A 23,271-nucleotide genomic window follows, 5' to 3' on the forward strand; every position below is an offset into this window, starting at 1 on the left:
AGGAGTGGATGTGTGTGAGCAATGCTATAGCATCTGCTTTTGTCACAAAAAAAATATATAGGGAATCTTCCCTTTCTCCTTCCCCCAAACGATGCACTCTCAGGAACTACATAGGTAGGATAAAAACAACAAGGAGTTCTTGTGGCATCTTACAGACTAACAAATTTATTTGGTCCTAAGCTTTCGTGGGCTAAAACCCACTTCATCAGGCTTCCATGAATTATTGTGCTCCAGTGTATAATCCAAAACAAGAAATCAGATATGATATGGAAGGTTAACCAGGGTGCGCAGGATCTTTTACATATTTTATATATGTCATGCACATCAATTAGCAGAAACACCTTTATCAATAAATACAGGATGAAGGGATAAGCTTACAAACCTGCAGCAATGGTTTTTCAGAGACAGTAAATGGTGGGAGTACGATACTGGAAATTCCTTCAGTTTGTTTTATATTCATCATAGGAGTATTATGTTCCACTTTCTCTTTTATATTTCCTTACACTGATATACTACTATGATGAAAACCACAAGGTTAAAATGTTTAATACATTTTGTTTCCTATAAAATTAACTACATGTAACTGTTAATAAAGGAAAAGATGGGATTTTTCATTCAAAATGATGGTTTTTCTATAATGCCTCAAAGTTCCTCATTACATCTTTTTTAAGAAAATGAGATTATTAGAATAATATTACAAATTTAAAAGTGTTATTTCCCATCTCCTCTTATTTAGAATCCAGCTCTATGCCAACATTCCCCAACTAGTACAATAAAGATAAGAAGAAAGCAATAACAACTGTTCTTTGTGCAAAGAAAAGTCAATTGGAAAGAGGACCAAATTTAGGAAGTACAGCGCTTAAAGAATGCAAGACAACAGAGGAGCTGACTGCATTGCAAAGGGAGATGTGCCACAGAAGATACATTTTCATGTGTCAATTCTTAAATGCATAGCTGATGCAGTAAATGCAGTAAGTAGCTCACATTTGGAACTTATTGTTGAGATCTAACTGGATCCTTGCTCCTAACTCAATAATTTCTAGCGTATAGACAAACATATTTCCCATGATATGAGGCAAACTGTCTCTCCTCCTTCTTTCCCTCCATATGCACACATATACTACATAAGTCAGTTAAAGTAATTTAAAACTGATAATATACTACATATTAATAGGTTAGGGCTATTTGGGTTGTTTATATATTTTCTATATTTGTAAATCTAATAATTTTCATAGCAAATTTTGAAGTATTAGAGTTACAATAATGACTCTGACATTCACTGCACCTGGCAAATAATATTTGCCCACTATCTTTAAGAAATGCTGTGGGTGGGTTAAAAATAAACCTGAACATTCAGTCCTCCTTGTCAGGCTTAGTAAATTACCAATTAACTTCATCATGGAAAGTGCATGATGTGTGTGGAAGTGGAAAGGTACATTTGCTTCTGTCTACTGAGATTCAGTATTTAGTTTTAGCTGGATGTATCTGGATATGATTTAAGTTAAATTCAATCCAAATCAATTCAGAACTGTTAAGTCATTCATAAATGAACCAATTACACAACAAGTTATTGTTCACGCTGATAAACCAGTATAATGTAAAATAATCAACAATGAGGACACAAAGGAAACTAACTAAGATTTCATTAAGACATTTACTTGTTTTAACCATATAATTGTCAAAGTGATATCTATTTACTATTATTTAACTTGAAATATCAAGGTTATACAGAAAACCTGTGATAAACTCTTGTAACATTTAAAATTACCAGCAATCTTGTACAGTATCAGAACCACTGTAGGGATACAAATAACTATCTATGCCTGTTATATTTTTATTTATTATGGTCTTAAAATTTCAGTAATATTGTTCCCTATTAATTTTATTGCTGTTTTCTTTGCAAAACATTCTCCAATATGTTTTGAATGGAACAGAAAACATCAATTGGCTCTTTAAAACAACACCCCCACATACACATATCCCCTAACACTTTAATACCTATTGTTTGATGCCAACACAGATCTGGGAAGAATATGGTAGCTTCACTGATACTGCAGAGCCAGCAGTGACAACACAAAACAGTTTTGATTTGTAAGGGGCCTACAAAATTAGGGTCACAAAGAATTACCAGCAATGCAGTGCCAGAGTTAAAAGCAGATTACAAATCTAGAGGTCACTCTCAATAAGATGACGACAATGTTACAGAAGGGTAATATTTGCTTCAAAATCTTTTTCATTTTCTTTGACTATGAAATATGTAATCTGTGGGCAGCCTGAGGTTATTTTTTTTTTAAAACCACCACCAACCATTCCCTTTTTTTCAAACCTGTTTTTATTAAGAAACAGTATAGTCCTGCTGAGTAACCAGTGATGCCTCAATATACAGGACAGAGGTTTGAATGAAGTAATGACAACACTCTGATCTAGCTAGAAAGACGAAGACTATGCAGTAGGGCAGAATGCTAAAGGACTTGATTAGACCCTATTAAGAAAACAATGTGAGCCAATGAGGAGATGTAATATAGTTCTCACCGAGGATAGTGGAATAACTATATCAATCATTTCACACCCTCATAGAGGGTGTCTGAAAGTAGAGGGGCAATGTGCCATAGGCTGGCAGATATTAAAGCACCTACAGATATCACAACAAACCCACTGCGCTGAAGAGAGTTGCTTTCTTACCACAGAACTGGATATAGGGTCTTCACAATCCTTTTAAAATGAGGATTAAACAGATTTTGTAAATGAGAGAAAAGTAACATAGTAACAAATGCAAAAAACACTTTGCAAAGAATGTGAAGTTCAACACCCTGACAAAAGGATTACTAAATCTCTGGTGAACTAGACCAGCCGTTTAAAAAATAGCAAACCAAGACCCATACTTTTCTCAGTGTATATTAGAGAGCATCAGTCCAGTCAGGATTCTCAAGCACCTTGTCAGAAGAAAAAAGGGTCTATTTAAGAGTTTATAGTATGTCGTGTTTCATATACCTATCATATCAAGTATACAGAGTGTCATTTAGAGAGACTACAACTTTTCTATATATGGCTGCACGTGATAATAGCAAACTCAGAAAGAAATTCTAGGGAGGACACTCACCTTAGAGTGGGTCCTTTAGAATTAGATTTCAGCATCTAAATAGGATTGGAAAATTACCATATATACTCGTTCATTAGCCTGTTCTTTTATAAGCTGACCCCCCAAGATGGATGGTAAAAATAGAAAAAACGGTATGACCCTTTCATAAGTTGACCCTATATTTCAGGGGTTGGCAAACTTTGGCTCCCAGCCCATCAGGATAAGCCGCTGGTGGGTCGGGATGTTTTGTTTACCTGGAGCAAAACGACAATGTATTAAATATTCAATTCAGGTTTCAGAGTAGCAGCCGTGTTAGTCTGTATTCGCAAAAAGAAAAGGAGTACTTGTGGCACCTTAGAGACTAACAAATTTATTTAAGCATAAGCTTTCGTGAGCTACAGCTCACTTCATCGGATGCATTTGGTGGAAAATACAGAGGGGAGATTTATATACACACACAGAGAACATGAAACAATGGGTTTTATCATACACACTGTAAGGAGAGTGATCACTTAAGATGAGCCATCACCAGCAGCACGGGGGGGGGGGAAGGAGGAAAACCTTTCATGGTGACAAACAAGGTAGGCTATTTCCAGCAGTTAACAAGAACATCTGAGGAACAGTGAGGGGTAGGTTGGGGGGGGGGAAGAAATAACATGGGGAAATAGTTTTACTTTGTGTAATGACCCATCCACTCCCAGTCTCTATACAAGCCTAAGTTAATTATATCCAGTTTGCAAATTAATTCCAATTCAGCAGTCTCTCGTTGGAGTCTGTTTTTGAAGGTTTTTTGTTGAAGGATAGCCTTCATCAATGTGTCCATTTATTCTTTTACGTAGAGACTGTCCAGTTTGACCAATGTACATGGCAGAGGGGCATTGCTGGCACATGATGGCATATATCACATTGGTAGATTCGCAGGTGAACGAGCCTCTGATAGTGTGGCTGATGTGATTAGGCCCTATGATGGTGTCCCCTGAATAGATATGTGGACAGAGTTGGCAACGGGCTTTGTTGCAAGGATAGGTTCCTGGGTTAGTGGTTCTGTTGTGTGGTGTGTGGTTGCTGGTGAGTATTTGATTCAGATTGGCGGGCTGTCTGTAAGCAAGGACTGGCCTGTCTCCCAAGATCTGTGAGAGTGATGGGTCGTCCTTCAAGATAGGATATTCAGGATATTCAATTCAATGATTTCATAGAGTTTAAAATCATCAAATTTTGGTGTAGACCAATTTATAAGCTGACCCCTGCTCTTTAATGCATCACTTTTTTACCAAAAATGTTCATCTGATGAACGAATACATATAGTAAGTCTTTTTTCCCAGATTATTTATGAAAGGTATTAGGTATCACATGAGAAAAGAGGTCCAGAGGAAGTTTAAACTCATGTTACACTAATGTTAATGAAATATTACTGATCAAAATCAAGATGTGAAAGGAGAAATATTTGCCCAGATTACTAACGTAGCCTAGTAAACAAAATAAAGATAAGCAAGCTCCTCTATCAACAATTCTATCAAATAGAAAATATTCTAGCTCATGGGTATGATTCTAATGGAAGAATTCAGGAAATGCTAATGTGGTCAAAAAAGAGGTAGCACAGATATGCTTTCATGTAAGCTCATCTGCTGCTGCCACCATTTTACAGGGCTAAAGTCTTTGGAACATGACAGACACTGACTTGTGCTGGGATTAACCACAAGGCAGACAGTAAAGAATTGAAAATCCAAACCTGCCCCATGGAAACAAAGAGATAGCAATGCCAGTCCTTTGAGAAGATGGCACATCAATCTCATTAGACTAGTCAGTTATTCAGATAAAGTGACATGCCTCTAACATACAAGCACTCACATGTAGTTTAGAGTAGGCTGTACTGCAAGATGAAACTTTTGAACCTATACATTCTATTGCACTATGCCCTAAATATTATTCCTTTTCATGGAATTTGTCTAGTATGCTGGTCACTATCATAGGTGTTATTACATTTGTTTCTTAATAAGAGAATATGAATATTAACTATGTAGGAGAAAGAAAGGTGAGGAAATGCTAGCTCTAACCACTAGGTGTCACTCCAGGAAAGAGCATTGTTAACATTTTTGCTGAGACAAACTTGAAAGTCTTGACTCTGTCTTTCTCTACAATTTACAACATGTATGTAGCTATAAATATTTAACAAAATATTATATTTATTTCTTTTGAGGATGACCCAGTTTTCTGGCTTTAGTGTTTGAGGGATGATCATGAATTCATCTCCTCTTAAAAGATGTAAAGAATTAATAATCACAAAAATTCAACGTAATCATTCAGGTTAACAATAGGAGGCATCTGTGATGTCAGAAAGGTAGATGTCTTTAAAAACTGTCGGTAACATATCTAAGGGTAAACTCCTACCTCAATAAAGATAAGTACGTTGCCTCTTTATGTACTTTATTTAACAGAGAAGCGGGGAACAGTATATATACCATTTGTGACAAATTCTTCCATGGTTTAAGATTTGACATTGAACAGTTACAGAAAAACTCAGTGGGAAGTGTAAATGCATCAGTAATTTTACTACATCAGTCTTTGTGCTTAAATGTAGAGTTGCAGATTCTACAATCTAGAAATACTTCCTAATTCAAAAGCTCTAGATTACTAAAGACAATGGAAAGTTTAACATCACAACTAACTGCTGATCAAAGTATTGTCTTATATGTCTAGTATGTAACCTCATAACCTTTGGAATGAGAGGCTCCCTGTAATAAAAAGATAAGATAACATTAGAGCTGATTGGGAATATTTTCCCCAACAAATGCTGTATCGACTCTGAAATGTTTTGCAGAAAATGTAATTTGAAGGGTTTCTCAGGTACAAGATGGAATTTCTGGTGTGGGTGTGGGTGTATGAGAGAGAAATCCATCCAGAAAAGCTAATAGTTCAATGGTTAGGGATGTGTAAGACAAAGGTTCAAGTCCCTGCTTCAAATCAGGCAAACTAGGGATTTGAATCTGGGTCTCCCACATCCGTAACCACCAGGCTATTGTCAGTCTCTCTCTTTCTCTCCTCCGGAATTGTTCCACTTTGTATACATACTTAAAATATTCATTGGGCGAAAGAAATAAAGAGAGTGACTGAGTCAGAATCAGGCAGAACAGGGACTTGAACCTAGGCCTTCTGCATCCTAGATGAGGTGCCCTAACCTCTGAGCTATTAGCTATTCTGGGATGGGTCTCTCGTCCTTTTTCGTAAACGTTTTTGAAAGGTCTCATTTTCATTCCGAGGTGGATCAAAAACAAAATTCAACCCCCCCAATTTAAAAAAATTTTTTTTTTTTTTTTTGCAAAACAGAATTCTTATTTTCTAGTCAGCCCTAATTAACATGTTTCTTAAATATATCATGCGTTTGGGAGTCCATCTTTTGACAAATTCTGGACCCCAAAGAAACAATGAAAAAGTAATGATCAAGCAGCATGATCCCACTTTGCTTGCCCAAAAGTCTGTGCACACCACATGCATTGGTTTACGTCAGTAAACTGTCTTACAAAATAAGCACTACCAAAAATTAATAGCAGCACTTTTCTGGCAATTATTTTCCTATTTAGCACTCATTGTTCACTGTATACTGTGATTTTGTAAGAGGTGGGATCTCCACAGATCATGTCTAATATTGCCTAGGTGCTCATTTATACTGACATGCTGAAGAGTGCAATAATGTTAGAAATGACAATATTAAAGGCAGACCAGGTTGAAATATCTGAAAATATTACTTGTCCTCTTAGAAAACTTTTGCCTAAAGCTGCTTCTTGCATTTGCTTTTCAATTCATTTCAAAACACCCAGAACAATTTAATTTGACACTGTTAAATAGTTCTGAAAAGTTAAATATAGCAAATGTGAATTAAAACTAAAAAACTTTCCTCATTTGGAAATGTTGCGATGAAGAGCTTTTTCGGGTGTACGGTTCTTCCAGTCCACAAACCTCTGTTGGACTCTTGCCAAACCAGAATGCGATTCAGCAGCTGAAGATGTCTCAGCAGTGCAGCACAAGAAACTGAGCTCCTGCCTTGACCAGACCAGTTCAATCCTCCATCATCAGGGAACATTTCTCCCCACAATGAATACTGTTTGACCACATGGATGATGTTTGAGTGAATGAAATAGGTTTGAGAGGTGATCAAGATGTTGACAAAGGAGAATTTTCTAAAGCTGACTGGCAATTCTTCTTAATCTTCTTGCTTGTTTCTTACTTATGCTTGTGCTCTTATAAACAGAGATTTGGCCCATAACAGTTCAAACTGAGGTGTCAATCTATTCAGAGTTTGACTGTATGGGTGGTAAGTCTGGAATTATGTGCTGCATTCTGACATTCACTATGCATCAGGCAAAATTTAAAGTTTTTCCCAATAGAATTTGAACTAATTCCCAATGGACTGCACCCCTCAAAACCATCCCTCTCCACTGAAGTAGATAAGTTATCAGTATTTTACAGAAGAAACCCTGAGATATTCATGGAGTGTATGATTGGGACAGGAGTATGCAAGAAGTCCTTGGCAGAACTGGTAACAGAATCCAGGTCACCTGACTTCTAGACCTATGCTTTAATCACCAGTCCATCAAGACAATTTGAAAAGTGTGGGATTTAAACATAGCATTCTAGCCAACTCCATTGAGGTGGTTCTAGTATACAAAGCTGCTCTCTTTTCATATAACATCTTTGTTACAGCATCAAAAATGTTATACTGCTATGAGATCACGCATATAAGGACTTAGAAATCGTTATTCCTTCATATTCCCTGATCTTTGAGATCAGACTAAGAATCTCCTACAAAATAGGGTTTTTAAAACAGATTTGTACAACAGGACTTTTCAATTATGTTTAGAGTTTCTTTTTGTGGGAATAATGTGCACATCAAATGAGGCTTTTTACTTGTTCAGATTAGCTCTCCCTAAAAGGGGGAATTGTAGTTTCAAAGGTGTGTGTCATCATCAACCAATTTTGATATCTCATCTGTAACATTCAGCCTTCAAAATACCAGATGTTATTCCCAGTAAAGCAATTTAAAATTTTATTCTTCTTCATAAAACCCCCAACCTTAACTAGTTAATCCCTCACACATATCCAAGCAGCACACACACCAATACTCCTAGAGTTGCCTGGCAACTAGGGAGGAGTGTCAGAGAGCAAGAAAGGCCTAAACGAATGAGGGGAAGTTGGTGTCTGCTTGACATGGATAAAGGAGGCTTACAGCCAGGCTGCCTTGCTGCTTTCACTTTTGTTAATTATATGGATGGGAATTAAAGTAGCTCCTGTTAGTTAATATTTGGTACTTTAAAAGCACACCATTCACACTTGATATTTTTATGAGCCCTACACAGATAGATCAAATGCATTTATATTTATACAAATACCATACAAATATCCTTGCTATCAGAATAGGAGAGACAGACTCAGGTCAGCTCTGTTCAATAGTGTTATTTTTGAACAGTGAATATGTCTGAGTGGAATGATGCTCATTCATTGAAGATGTTGGATAGACTATTTAAAAATCTGATCAAGCTATTTCCTTCTCTCCAGCTTTATGAAATCCACAAATAATTCATAGTATGAAAAATATTAAATGCAGAAATGAAGGGGCTGTTATGGATTTCTGAACAGGGAAAATATAAGGAAATAAAAAAACTATATCTGTATCCTAAATTCTGTCTTTTGTTCTAACAAACAGTGTGTGTGTGAAATGTGTTTACATGCCTCCATACCAGAATTCTGTATTCATCCCCAGAGACAGAATGCAGAAGACAGCACCCTTTCTTGAGTCATCTGTCCACCATGACATAAAACCCTTACATGGGAATAGAGGTATTGCCAGACTAGATCAGATCTGAGGTCAATCTAGTCCAGTAAAGCGTCTCTGACTGTGGTCAGTGCCAAATGCTTCAGAAGACAGTACAAGAACCCCACTGCTCCCACATAGGTCTCCTCCTGGTCTATAATAGATAGAGATTGGCTTAATCCCTGAAGTAGGATTAATATCCCTTCAAAACTTTTTTGTCATTAAGTATAACGACTCTGGCTATTGTCGCTATCCATATAAATATCCAATCTCCTTTCAATTTTGCTACATTCTTGATCTCAATGCCTTACTATGGCAATGAGTTCCACAGTGTAAGTATATGTGGTGTGAAAAAGTATTTCTTTTTATTTGTTTTAAATTTTCCACCTTTTAAATTTCAGTGAATATCCCCTTATTTTTCTGTTATGAGACAGGGTGAACAAAAGTTCCTAATCTACCTTTTCCACACCATTTATTATTTTACATACTTCTATCATGTCTCCTCTTAATCATCGCCTTTCTAAAGTAAATAAACCCAATTCTTTTCAATTTCTCTTTATACAAGAGTTCTTCCAGGCCCTTTATTCTTCTTTGGTGAACCCTTCTATTTCCACAACATCCTTTCTGAGATTCAGTGACCAATACCGCAATCAGCATTCCAGCTGAGGCTGCATTACTGATTTACATAAAAGCCTTATAATTAGGGCTGTCAATTAATTGGAGTTAACTCACATGATTAACTAAAAAAAATTAATTGCGATTAAAAAAATGAACCATGATTAATCACAGTTATAATCGCACTGTTAAACAGTAGAATAACAATTGAAATTTATTAAATATTTTTGGATGTTTTTCTACATTTTAAAATATATTGATTTCAATTACAACACAGAATACAAAGTGTACAGTGCTCACTATATATTATTATTTTTATTACAAATATTTGCACTGTAAAAATGATAAACAAAAGAAATAGTATTTTTCAATTCACCTCATACAATTACTGTAGTGCAATCTCTTTATCACAAAAGTGCAATTTACAAATGTAGATTTTTTTTTGGTTATATAACTGAATTCAAAAAGAAAACAATGTAAAACTTTAGCGCCTACAAGTCCACTCAGTCCTACTTCTTGCTGAGACAAACAAGTTTGTTTACATTCACAGGAGATGATGCTGCCCGCTTCTTATTTACAACGTCACCTGAAAGTGAGAACAGGCATTCGCATGGCACTTTCGTAGCCAACATTGCAAGGTATTTACAAGCCAGATATGCTAAACATTCGTATGTCCCTTCATGCTTCGGCCACCATTTCAGAAGACATGCTTCCATGCTGATGATGCTCATTAAAAAAACCAAACACATTAATTACTTAGTTACCGAACTCCTTGGGGGAGAACTGCATGTCTCCTGATCTGTTTTATCCACATTCTGCCATACATTTCATGTTATAGCAATCTTGAATGATGACCCAGCACAAGTTGTTCATTTTAAGAACACTTTCACTACAGATTTGACAAAATGCAATGAAGGCACCAATGTGAGATGTCTAAATATAGCTACAGAACTCGACCTAAACTTTAAGAATTTGAAGTGCCTTCCAAAACCTGAGAGGAACAAGATGTGGAGCATGCTTTTAAAAGTCTTTAAAGAGTATCACTCTTTTGCAGAAACTACAGAACCTGAACCATCAAAAAAGAAAATCAACCTTCTGCAGGAAGCATCTGACTCAGATGACGAAAATGAATGTGTCGGTCCACAATGCTTTGGATTGTTATTGAGCAGAACCCCTCATCAGCATGGATGCATGTCCTCTGGAATGGTGGTTGAAGCATGAAGGGACATAAATCTTTAGTGCATCTGGCATGTAAATATCTTGCGACGCCGGCTACAACAGTGCCATGCAAATGCCTGTTCTCATTTTCAGGTGACATTGTAAACAAGAAGATGGCAGCATTATCTCCTGCAAATGTAAACAAACTTGTTTGTCTGAGCGATTGGCTGAACAAGAAGTCAGACTGTGCGGACTTGTAGGTGTTAAAGTTTTACATTGTTTTGTTTTTGAATGCATTTTTTTTGTACATAATTCTAAGTTAGTAAGTTCAACTTTCATGATAAAGAGATTGCACTACAGTACTTGTATTAGGTGAATTGAAAAAATACTATCTTTCTTTTTTACAATGCAAATATTTGTAATAAAAATAAATATAAAGTGAACACCGAACACTTTGTATTGTGTTGTAATTTAAATCAATATATTTGAAAATGTAGACAACATCCACAAATATTTAAATAAATGGTATTCTATTATTGTTTAACAGTGCGATTGGGTGATTAATCGCAATTAATTTTTTAATCACTTGACAGCTCTTATAATATTCTTAATATTATTCACCACCCCATTCCTTATGCATACAAACATGTTATGGGCAATTTCCACCACCGCTACACATCTGCATTTGTGTTAACATATTGATGTCCTACTTACGGGTTCAATTTTCAGTGCATTTCTGTAGCTCCCAAAGAAAGAGGCCTGCGCTTTTAGGAATGCTCTTGCCACACCATCCCCAGTAGTTGTGGAGACTTTCTTTAATCTGTTCTTGAGTGCAGAAACCTGTAAGTATACAACAGTCCTAGATCATCCTCATAGCATAAACAAACAACTTACTGAACTGGGAACTAGCCAAAGAAGTTTCATCAAGTGTCCCAGCATCTGCTGTGAGGAAGAATGACACAGAGTACAAAGCTGTAATTTTCAGACCTAGGGAAACTGCATTTTCAGCTACTTGTTTTGTCCCCCTAGCAGATGATCACATTCTGCTTGGAAGCCTGCAGGCAGGACTGCAGGAAGATAAGGACATGTTTTTTAAAGTCTGCCTTACTTTCATCTATTGTTAAATGTTTAAAACCTATAAGGATTTTGGTGTCCTTTTGTCCAGTCTGTATAGTTGCATATATTCCCACCAATGAACTTCATTCCCTTACTTTCAGCATATAAGAACAGTCATTGAGACCAGTATCCTGTCTCTGACAGCAGCCAGCAACAGATGCTTCAGAGGGAATCAAAAGAACAGGGAAACTTATCAAATGATCCATCCTATCACCCAGTCCCTGCCTCTAGCAGCTGCCGGTTTAGGGACACCTTGAACATTGAGTTGCATCCCTATGCACCTTGGCTAATAGCCATTAATGGACCTATTCTCCATGAATTTGTCTCATTCTTTTTTGAGCTCACTTGTACTTTTGGCCTTCAGAACATCCCATGGCAACATGTTCCAAAGGTTCACTGTGCATTGTGTGAAGAAATACTTCTTTTTTGTTCGGTTTTAAAACCGCTGACTGTTAATGTCATTGGGTGACCCTTGTTCTTGTATTCCGGGAAGGGATACACACTTCCCTGTTCACTTTCTCCATATCATTTTTGATTTTAAAGAACTCTAGCACCTTTTCAAATTCTAATACATCTTTTTCAAGATGAGATGACCAGAACTGCATGCAGTTTTCAAGGTGTGGGCATACCATGGATTTGTATAGTAGCATTATGATATATTCTGGTTTATTATCTATCCCTTTTCTAATGGTTCCTAATATTTGGTAAGACTTTTTGACTGCTGCTGCAAATTGAGCAGATGTTTTCAGAGAACTATCTATGATGACTCCAAGATTTCCCTCTTGAGTGGTAGCAACTAATTTAGACCTCAACATTCTGTATGTTTACCTGGGATTATTTTTTCCCATGTGCACTACTTTGCACTTTTCAACAATGAATTTCATCTGCCATTTTGTTGCTCAGTCTAGTGAGATCCCTTTGCAATTCTTTGCAGTCAGCTTTGGACTGAACTATCTTGTGTAATTTTGTATCATCTGCAAACTTTGACACCTCTCTGCTCACCCCTCTTTCCAGATCATTTATGAATATGTTGAACAGCACTTGTCCTAGTACAGATCCTTGGGGGGACCCTGCTATTTTCCTTTCTCCATTGTGAAAACTGACCCTACCCTTTATTTCCTATCTTTTAACCAGCTACTGATTCATGACAAGATCTTCCCTCTTATCCCATAGCGGCTTAATTTGCTTAAGACACAAATATTTTATAAGTGGTTTATAAACATTTTGGGATAGATATGTAGCTTTATAGAAGTTTATTCTAAAAAAAGCTAAAATATGTAAAGAATAAATTCTGCATGCATGTAGAATGCCTACCACAATAGGTTCCCAATCCTGATTACATAGTACAATATGAAATAAAAGATTTTTGAGGATATCCAGACTGAGTCACCACACTCATATCCCTTAATATATTTTAAAAGCTTGAATTGAAATTCTAAATGAAATGTTTTTATTCAAGTAAAAAAAAACCCTATAAAAATGACAAAAGCATCTCCCAATGACAATGGTGACATTTCCATCCTTTTAAATGGTCGATATCAACTGAGGCTCTTTTCTTCCTGCTTCTCAAAGGCTCTACACCACCTGTGCGTCAGATTATTCCTCACTTAACCTTCACTGCCCTTTCTCTTTCATACTGGAGGTGTTTAATTACCTCAGATTCACAGAGCTGCACTTCAGGTGAACATAGTCCTAATGGTCTCATTACCATTTACACAAAGAAATGCTCACTGATAGTAACTAAGCAAATATCAACTGTATATCCTCTTACAAAGGCAAATTTAAAAACTATCGAAGCATTCAGGTTACCTGAATATTCTTTTGTCTTCTCCCCATACTCCAAGGGCTGCAGTTTTGAAGGATTACCCATTACCATTTTCTGTACTTAAAATTTTCTCATATATAAATAGGATGTGACTTAGTTTGCTGTCTTTCCTTTTTAGTGCTTGCAGCTCAATAACTTCTGAAGTAAGGTTGAATATCTACATACTATTGTTATTGACAGCATTTTTGCTTCTCAAACACAAGCAGAGAAATAAGATTAAAAAAAACCTCTTCACACATTAATGTTTAACTTGCTGTGTCTGAGCTGCAATGACTGCAACCAAATCATTAACAAATAGTTTCATCAGCAGCAATTTTTGGTGTTGAAGACGCTGGGACAGGATAGGTTCACTCTTTGCGCTTGTCTTCACCACAGAGCTAAATTGGCACTGCTGCAAATGATGCAGCGGCATTGATTTAGCAGGTCTAGTGGAGACACGCTCAATAGATGTTAGAGCGCTCTCCCATCAATTTCTGTACTCCGCCTCAATGAGAGGCGGAAGCAATGGCAGTGGCAACACATCTCCCGTCGACATAGCGTAGTGTGGACCCCGCAGTAAGTAGATCTAAGCAATGTCAACTTGAGTTACGCTACTAATGTAACTCAAATTGTGTAGCTGAAATCGACCAGCAGCTGTAGTGAAGACAAGCCCTTTGAAACAGATGTCACGGAAGTGAAATTGGGGAAAAGACAGAAGATATAGGAGAACTAATACCACATACTCCTGAAAGAGACTCAGCTACTGCTTCTTTGCTTTACATGACATAGAATGCCACAGCTTAAGACAGAAAAATGTCTCACAGATGGGATGGGGGTAGATTTCAGAGGTCAAATAGGTGTAGGAAACCAGCAGTCCTCTTGATTTACCGAAGAAAATGAATGGTTGCAAGCAATTCATACTGATAAATATAATAGAAATAGCTATATCATTTAAGCTTAAACATCAAAGCCTTCTTTTGTTTTAGATGCCATCTTGAGATACTTATTGGGACAATACAGTTTGCTGCATTCCGTGCAACGATCACTCATGGAATCTCAGCCATGAACTAATTCCTCTCCAGGTTATTTTTAGTGTTGAGATTCTCCTGCCTGCTAGATTAGGTATGACTGGCCATACTTTCTGAAATAGCCCATCAGCTCACATGGTATGAACTGATAGTTATGATTTCCCAATTTACCTTGAAGATCTCCATGTTTCTTTCCAGGGATCATAGCTCTGTGTCCCAGCCTCCTCCATGTCTCTGAAACTCTACCAAAGGATTTCTGTCTTAATTCTTTTGCTACCAGTGTGCATTGCTGCTCAGAAGACAAGCTTTGGGCTAGGCACACTCATAGAAAAAAACAGGAACTATAAGGAAGTCTGAGGATTTTTAAGAGCACTAGAAATACAATATATGCATTGTCTCTGTGTAATCCTGTTTATGGTCTACTTAATGAGTGGGGGCTTGGCCTCGCTGAATAGTTTTTCTTGAAACTTGCAATTCTGCTGTCTTATTAAAGCTTTTGCAATTCTGCTATCCTATTTAAACATTCACCTTCTTTCTAATTTTTCTTTATCTTTCTCAAAATCTAAAAAGGTAATGTCTTTTTTGCTGGTACATGCTACAATATGGATTGCAGGAAATGTAACCCAAACTAATGTGTTTAATTTGCTTGTGTCAAATTTTTGTTCCAGATACAATTACAAAGAGATTTCTGTATACTTATTTTTAACTTTTTCTGAAGCACTACAGTGATTCTGTCATAAGAGGACTAATATTACTATTACAACCTATAAGATGGAGAATTAAGGAAGTGTCCAGCATTGCTTATAAATCCAAATGCTATAGTTTATGTCAACGATCCATGCATTAATGAGCCTTTAAGCACATACTAACATGATAGACCATAACAGTTTTAGTGGGTCTATCATGTCCATAATCTACGGCTCATTTCCTTTAATTGAAACCATAATGTCCCCGAAAGAGCTGGCTTTCAATAGGCCAAATGTAATAACAGCTCCATCAGATTTTCAAGTCTGAACAGGATACAAATAAGCATAATTCTTATTTTCATCTGTAACTCACCCATGTTTGAAAGGCCAGGTAACCACTGTAACTTTTATTTTCTTGGCTTTTGCTTTCTATGTTAGCATAAAAATAGGTTATTTTAATTTATGTCTCTCTTAAAAGACTGCACTGCAGCTACATCTTGAAGATATCTCATAATCAACCCAGAAAAATTGTTAGTGTGTTTTTTTATTAGTGTAAACTTGGGGAAAGATGCACTTGATGCTAAAGTACAGGAATGGCAGTCAGAAGATCTAGATTCTATTCCTGGCTCTCTGACAGACTTTTAATGTGGCCTAAAGCAAGTCATAACCTCTCTGCATCTTAGGTTCCTCATTTATGAAAGAAGTAGAATAATAACATACCTCACCGGGGTGTTGTGAAGCTTAATAAATTAGCATTTCTAAATCACTTAGATCCTCAGATAGAATTTGTTAACTATTTACTGATAAAGAACTGTATAAAAAAATGAAACTCATTCCTGTATGGTATGTATAAGAGGAGAGTTTTAAGCCTCCTTTAAAATTAAATGTAACATGGTACTACAGTGTGCTTATTTTATGGATTCACACTCATTTCAATCTAGTCTACCACAATAACCACTTTTTAATATAAAATAATGTAGCTTAAATAACAAAGCATTAAAAATAATGTATTTAGAGAGACTGATGAGTGAAAAAAAGTAAAGCTGCTCCTTTGTTTACTCTAGAATAAATTAATACATAAAACAAAGTAGACTGCATAAACTGTACTATTAGTATTCTGCCTAAAGAGATGGTAATGCTTTTTCATTTTTTGCAATAAGATGGTGACCGCTCAATACGAAGATTATTTCTAACCAAACAACCACATATACATACAGCCTACCCTGGGAGTGTTTTTAAAGAAGATTTTTATACTTCTGGCAGTTCAGGTTTAAAGGTCAGATTGGAACTATCACCATGTTTCAAAATGCAATCTGTGCAATGCAGCATAATGAAATGGTTCAGTAAAGGTGCTAGTGGAAATTCTTTTAATTAGATCCAAGGCTTTTCAGTTGTCAACATGAATAAAGAAACATTCTCTTGCAAACAGAAAAAAAGAAAATATAAATGGAAGTTACCTTTCAAAAATGGATTTGCAATTGAGAAACAAAAGTTAGTATTGCTATGATAGCTCAAAAACATGTTTCAGTTCCTACAAAGTAGAGAAACAAACAGTAAAGTGTAAGAGCATCTAATTGTGAAAGCTTGCTAATGAATGGGATGTGAATACGATGCAAAAAATAATTTACAGACAGCCAGAAATAATCAGAAGCCAATTGCAAGTACTCATAAATACATATCACAAGTAAGAACTCCTTGGTGCAATATACAAGGCACCTCAAATCAATGACCTTAATCTAATAAACATTGCACAATGAAAGATTAAACTTAATATTTTTATTTCTTGCACTAAAGTAATTATACCTTATCATATGAAGTTCTGATGTCTACAACTAAGACTCCAATGAGACACTCTTATCATTTGAAATACTTAAAAATAAATTGATAGGGGCTGTACAAAGTATATAAAAGCAGAAAAACTGACTCCTTCAGCCATTGCTGTAACTCATAGAAAGGTATGTAGGAAACATGCCAGCAGCAAATGCAACTGGAAGATTATCACAGTTCTTAATAAACCTCCTTTCTTAATATTGACAATTTTAAAAGGAATATTGCTATTCTAAGTGCTCTTTGTCACTCTCGTATCATCAGCAACAGGCCACAATATCACAAACACAAAGTTGAGCAGGGACAGTCTTTAGCATTTCAAACATTTACCTACTAATGCAGATGTTTGTGCCTTGATTTTCAAAGGAGCTGACCTGGGCAATTCAGGAAGTCTGATAGCTAGAAGGTACTGTCGAGTCAAACCAGAGCAAAGCACTGACATTTTGTGTTAGGTGTTTAATCTGATTCTACTGGAACTATCGCAAGGTTATCCAACCTCTATAACATGCACATTCACTGGAGAGACATTTCACAATAGCCCATTTTCACTCTGAAATGGTAACAAATAACTCACTTTGAACTATGGAAAGACCACAATTTCAGCAGCATTGTCATACCCAAGTATGACTCTCAGAAAAAGTCTCCAGCAAAATCACAGGACTTAAGGGATTCTTTTTTCAATGTAGCAAAAAGAGTTGTTCAGAAAAACAAGCAGACTATTAAAATTTCCTATTGCATGAGTAGCCTGCCAGTGAGTACACCAAAGTAAATGTTACTCATCTCTGCAGAATGCAAATGGATTTAATTCACCAAAGTAAATTTTGCGTATATTCAAGAGTTAATGAAGTGCTCAGTGCTTATATTACCTTGCAGTACTGAAAGCATGGTTTGCCTTAACAGCCATTCATGATTGTGGAACTTTTAGCGATATTTTTAGTCCCTCAGTTAAGATAGCCTGGCATAGCCCCCAACAGATCACAAATGCATCCATGTGGAGTGAGCCCAGAGGAGAGACAGATTCGCCAGAATCTCCCCCTCCTTTCTTCCTACCCCCCCTGCCCCGAAGAAAGTGTGTATAATAGATCAGGTTCACAGTCTCCCTGCTGTGATTAACAACTTGATCCACTTACAGTTCCAAACACACGATGCATGAAAGAACAGACATAAATTCACTTCTTGCAAAGAAAAACAGCTGCTCTCTAGTGGTCAAAGCCGAATATTAAACAGTTTAAAGGAAAGGAAAAGACCTAGAGAAGAACAATTAATTATCTAGATAACTAAAATAATGAAACAAGGAGGAATACAAATGAGGAATAAGACAGAAACACTGATTCCAAACATTAACTATACAAAGCAAAATGATTCAAGTTAAGTCTTTGTTACCACACATATTCAACCCAGCTGTGTTTATATAGCAGTTGTGAAAAAAAATATACCATGTACGCTATTTGTGTGTCGTACCAGTTAATTGAATTTGCTTGCAGCACTTCCTCTGCAATGCTCCAAACATTCTCTAAGAAAAAATGTAGCTTTTAAATAGAACTGCAGAAAACTGAATCAAGAATTTTGAACTAATAAAACACAACTCTTTACGGTTATAAACGTGAAGTAAAAGTAAATAATGAAAGGAAGGAAGTCTCTTAAAATTTATTACATTCCAAAGCTTGAAGTTTTGGGTTTATTGGTAAAGTCTCTTCTGATGTTCTACAGTGCTCCTGCAATAGCTCTTTTAATGAAGTCCCATAAAATTTAATATAATACTTGATTGTTGATGAATCATATATACATACGAGGCCCAGGATTCACTGTATCCAGACATTTCTTACATAATTCTATGAAATTTACAAGTTTGACATTTCCACAGTTGTGCATATTAGCATGAATGATGACAAGCTGGCAGATTTGGATGCAAAGAATAAAGTAAAAATGAAGAGCTATTTAAATACCAAAAAGGGGCACTGAAATAACTTTAATAGACTGAAATGCTGACGAAAGCCAGGGAGCACAGAATCATACATAACTCACTGCTTCCTGCCTACCTGGCTATATACAGCGATGAATGAAGTCACATCGCAGACTACTGAAGAGTGAAGGGATATCACAGTGGCAAGCAATGAGCATGCATGAGTTACCCAGTGCAATGAATGGGAAACTTACTTGGATTGCCTTCTGCCCTGAGGGAATAGTCACTTTCCAATGGACATGGATAGTCTCTCACCAGGCTGTGGTAACTGGAAATCATTGTTCTTACAGCAAACAATGATCATCCAAAATAACTAGCATTAATCTATAACAATGCATGTTACTTATCCCAGCAGAGGAATGGAAACACTTCAGGGGTAGGGGCATCATTTTGAATGTGGCGATTCTAGAAGTTTGATATATGCCACTCTTGCTGATAACAATCCCCATTTGCAAGGCTACTGCCATGGAACCCCTAGGGGTGAAAACAGATGTTTTTAGTTACGCTTCCACTTCCTTTCATTTAGTGACTTTAGTGACTCAGGCTAGCAACATTCTGAACTTTTCTCCCCCATGAAATTTTGCTTCATGAATACAGCCATTTCTGTCTCTTGGCTGCTTGGAGGTCTGTGTGAAATAGATTCTGGGGTCTCATCCACAACACAAAGGCCAACACCACTCTGTTGGCAGACAGCAGACAGGCCTAGCACTGAACTATGCAGGGTGAATACAAATGACTTCTCCCATGTCGAGTTATTCTTACCAGGAATGCTTAAAATATGCTGGTGATGAGTAAGGATGGATGCATGGTGTTGGGAGGCTTGCATACGTTCTCCAGATTCCTCCTATCTCTGTTTATTGCTCTGCAATTGGAACAGCTGTGCCATATTAGTGCAGAATATCAAAAAGATGGATATTCTGCACATCAAAATTACATGAATATTACTTATCTGGCAAACAGCTACAAACACGATGCTCACCTTCCTGTGTGTCAGGACTCAAAACACTGCTTCTTTATAGGCCCCAAAGCCCCATAGCCAGAAGTCATGTTGTTTCAGTGTTGTGGACAAATTACATATTTGACATGTAGGTAGTTGTATATCCAAACTGGATAGCAGACCTTCACCACAGCAGCCAAGCTACAGTTATACATTTTTATTTTGATCTGAGGATCTGGACTGGTGAGGATTAACTGAGTAAATGATAGGCTAATGCTGGGAGCAAGGGTACATGGCGGAAGGGTGTTTGCTCTTCTAGTTCCTGCTGCTAAATAATTCACAGTCAAGCCTCATCATCAACCAGGAAAATTCACTCACACTTCCAATGACTACTACAAAAATGAAATAGGGCTTCCCTTTAGTGAAAAATTAGTCACAGTCTACGATCATCCTGCTGAAAATTGCAGCAGAAAACTCAACATTATCAGCAAACTTTCCACAACAAACTGGGACAAAGCAAGGTATTTCAGCATCGCTGCGATGCCAACCTCTGCAACGAAGGCAAGAGCCCTCCATGTGAATGTCTGGTACTCTATTAAATGGACAGAATCACATCACAGGACACATGACTATCCGTGGAGTGAAATATAAAGTACTCCTTTTTCAGTCTGAAATTTTTGAAGAAGTTTTTCAAAATGCTCCAAGCAGGTCCTATTGGAGAAAATCTTGAAAATGTTACACTGCCACTTTTCTATGAGCTGCAACAGTAGCCAGCATTTTGGTCACCATGCAATAACAATTATGCTTCAAACAGGTGAATGACAAGGCGAAGCATGGCAGAATATTCTTTTGTTATATATAATACTGAAAAGCTATAGAGAAATCCTTACTCGAGTTTACTTCTCCCGAACCACAAAAGAACCAGATTACATTCTGAACTACCCTGCACATCAATTTCATATTCAACTGCACACTACGACAGGATTTTATATAGGTCATTAAGTTAAGTGAAAGGAAGCACACTTTACAAATTATGGATCCTTATAGCCAACTGAATATTTTGAGCGTGGCTAGTAGGAGAATCTCAGATTTTTCTGTCTTCTCCCAAAAAGACACCAGTCAGACTAGACATAGCTTCTAGTGTACTTGCTCTACACACTTTGCCATTCATCTCCTCTTTTAGTTTCATTAATAAAGATACTCTACTATCAGGTGGCATCAATACAGTGCAACATAAATTGGACACATCTTTGTCTCAGTAGAACCAAAACAAGAACCAAAACATTCAGTAGTTGAGACATTTTAAATGGAATTAAAGTATCACACCAATATAGAGAAAGGAGGCCTGTAGAGAAGAATAATAGTTCAGAATTATTTTCACAAAACAGTCTTAGGGCAGGTCTACACTACGGGCTAAGTCGACCTAAGTTACGCAATCCAGCTATGTGAATAACGTAGCTGGAGTCAACATACCTTAGGTCGAATTATTGTGGTGTCTACACCATGCTGGGTCGACAGGAGAAACTTTCCCGTCAACTTACCTTATGCTTCTCATTCCAGTGGAGTATCAGAGTCGAGGGGAGCGCGATCGGCAGTTGATTTACCGGATCTTCACTAGATCCGCTAAATCGACCCCCCGGTGGATTGATCGTCACAGTGTTGATCCACGGTAAGTGGAGATAAGCCCTTAGTAATGGATTATGAAGCAAGTGACCTGATTTCAAAATTATGTTAAAAAAAATATAGGACACTGATTAAAATGCAGAGATCCAGTTGGAGAAAACCAGAAAAGATTCAGTAGGTATCTCTAAAAATAAATGTCCTTTATTGCTCTTTTATAATGTAAGGATGGCTTGAAATTCCCTCTTCCCATAGCACTCTGCTCCACCCCAAAAAATCTGCTTGAATTTCATTTTTTTTCATTTTGTTTCACATTAGATATTTCATACATGTTCTTTCTTTTCTTCCTGCAAGACTTTGTAATTTTTAGACGATTTCGAGTCCGACATATTAACTTGGTATTTTAATCAAAGTTGCAGCATTCCCAGCATAAGTGTCAACTTTGCCTCCCTGTCACTCAGAGGTTGCGCAAAAGGCAACCTACGTTTCAGCCTCCTGATGTTCTTTTGGGTTCCATATCCCTCAAAGATTACTAAATTCTGTCAGGCAAAAAAGATAAAGACAGGGTAAACAGTTCACTTATCAGAACACATAGAGGCTTTGGCACCATCATCAGACACGTTAGAAACTGAACGGATAAAAAAGGGTTGCTATTTCTAGTAATGCAGTAGCTTAAAATATCCAAACAATTTATACGTACCACATCATTGGGAAGGCTCTGTAGGTCATCAAAAGGGGTTTCCAGTGTGTTGGTATCAACATTAAGAATCACCACATCTTCCAGGGCCATATTTCTAACTTTCTAAAAAAATGCCAAAGTCAGAAAAGGAGGGGGAGAGAAGTCAAATCTTATCCATAGACAATATCAATCATAACATAACATTCTGGTAACTACAATATTCCCCAAACACTTTAAAAGAAGCAAGTGGTTTCCTCCTATTCCTCACCACTTGTGTGTTTGTGTGGTGTTTATTGTTTAACATTTGTTGTTTTTGTTTTTCCATTTCTTCAAATTAAATCCTTAACCTGCAGAAGGAAGTTTCTTAGCTTCCTATGTACTGAGATTTCTGGAGGAATCATAATGTCCTTCTAGATCATTCAAGCAAGGAGGTATTTCAAGTTTTTCTATCATTCATCTACTTCTTGTTTCCTCTTTCAGTTCTGATTCAAAGCGCAACTTCTAGCCAAATCAAGACTCAAAAAACGTAATTTTTAAAAAATTCAGTATTTTGTTAAATAGCAAACAAAGTTGGCTTTTCCAGTTGCTGAAGTGCTAATAAGGCCAACCTTGGATCCGCGTTACCATCTCTGGCTTTGTCTTAGCACCTCCAATGCTTCCTCATTCACAAATTAGATTACATTTGAGCAAAATGGACAGTGTTCAAGATAAACTGAGTGAGAGGGAAGCTAGAATTCTTTTCTTCCTTAATACTAGGATTTCCAGGACACCACAAAAGATTACAAAATACTTTCAGGATTCTAACAAAGGCCTCCTCACCCACAAGGCTTTGAGAAAAATCCCATTTCATGTTATTTCTTTTGGATTGCTACACAAATAATATGATGTCTAAGGCCTTGTCTACACTGCCACTTACAACACTGAAACTTTCTTTGCTCAGGGGTGTGAAAAAA

The 23,271-nt window shown here is 36.8% G+C and overlaps 1 protein-coding gene across 13 annotated transcripts in view; it reads right to left on the reverse strand.

Moving 5' to 3' along the window:
- DENND1A (DENN domain containing 1A) overlaps window positions 1-23,271 on the reverse strand; it is a 379,559-nt gene that overhangs the window by 105,627 nt on the left and 250,661 nt on the right. For 11 of the 13 annotated variants that reach the window (XM_038374765.2, XM_038374762.2, XM_043498903.1 and 8 more), the window contains exons 12-13: window positions 22,340-22,441; window positions 11,373-11,498 (exon numbers count right to left, since the gene is read on the reverse strand). In XM_038374765.2, coding sequence (XP_038230693.1) covers window positions 11,373-11,498; window positions 22,340-22,441 — 228 coding nt within the window. The remainder of the gene's footprint in view (window positions 1-11,372; window positions 11,499-22,339; window positions 22,442-23,271) is intronic. The other 2 variants (XM_043498901.1, XM_043498902.1) reach the window with 1 other exon arrangement.

The sequence above is a fragment of the Dermochelys coriacea genome, chromosome 16, assembly GCF_009764565.3.
Source record: "Dermochelys coriacea isolate rDerCor1 chromosome 16, rDerCor1.pri.v4, whole genome shotgun sequence".
Lineage (NCBI taxonomy): Eukaryota > Metazoa > Chordata > Testudines > Dermochelyidae > Dermochelys > Dermochelys coriacea.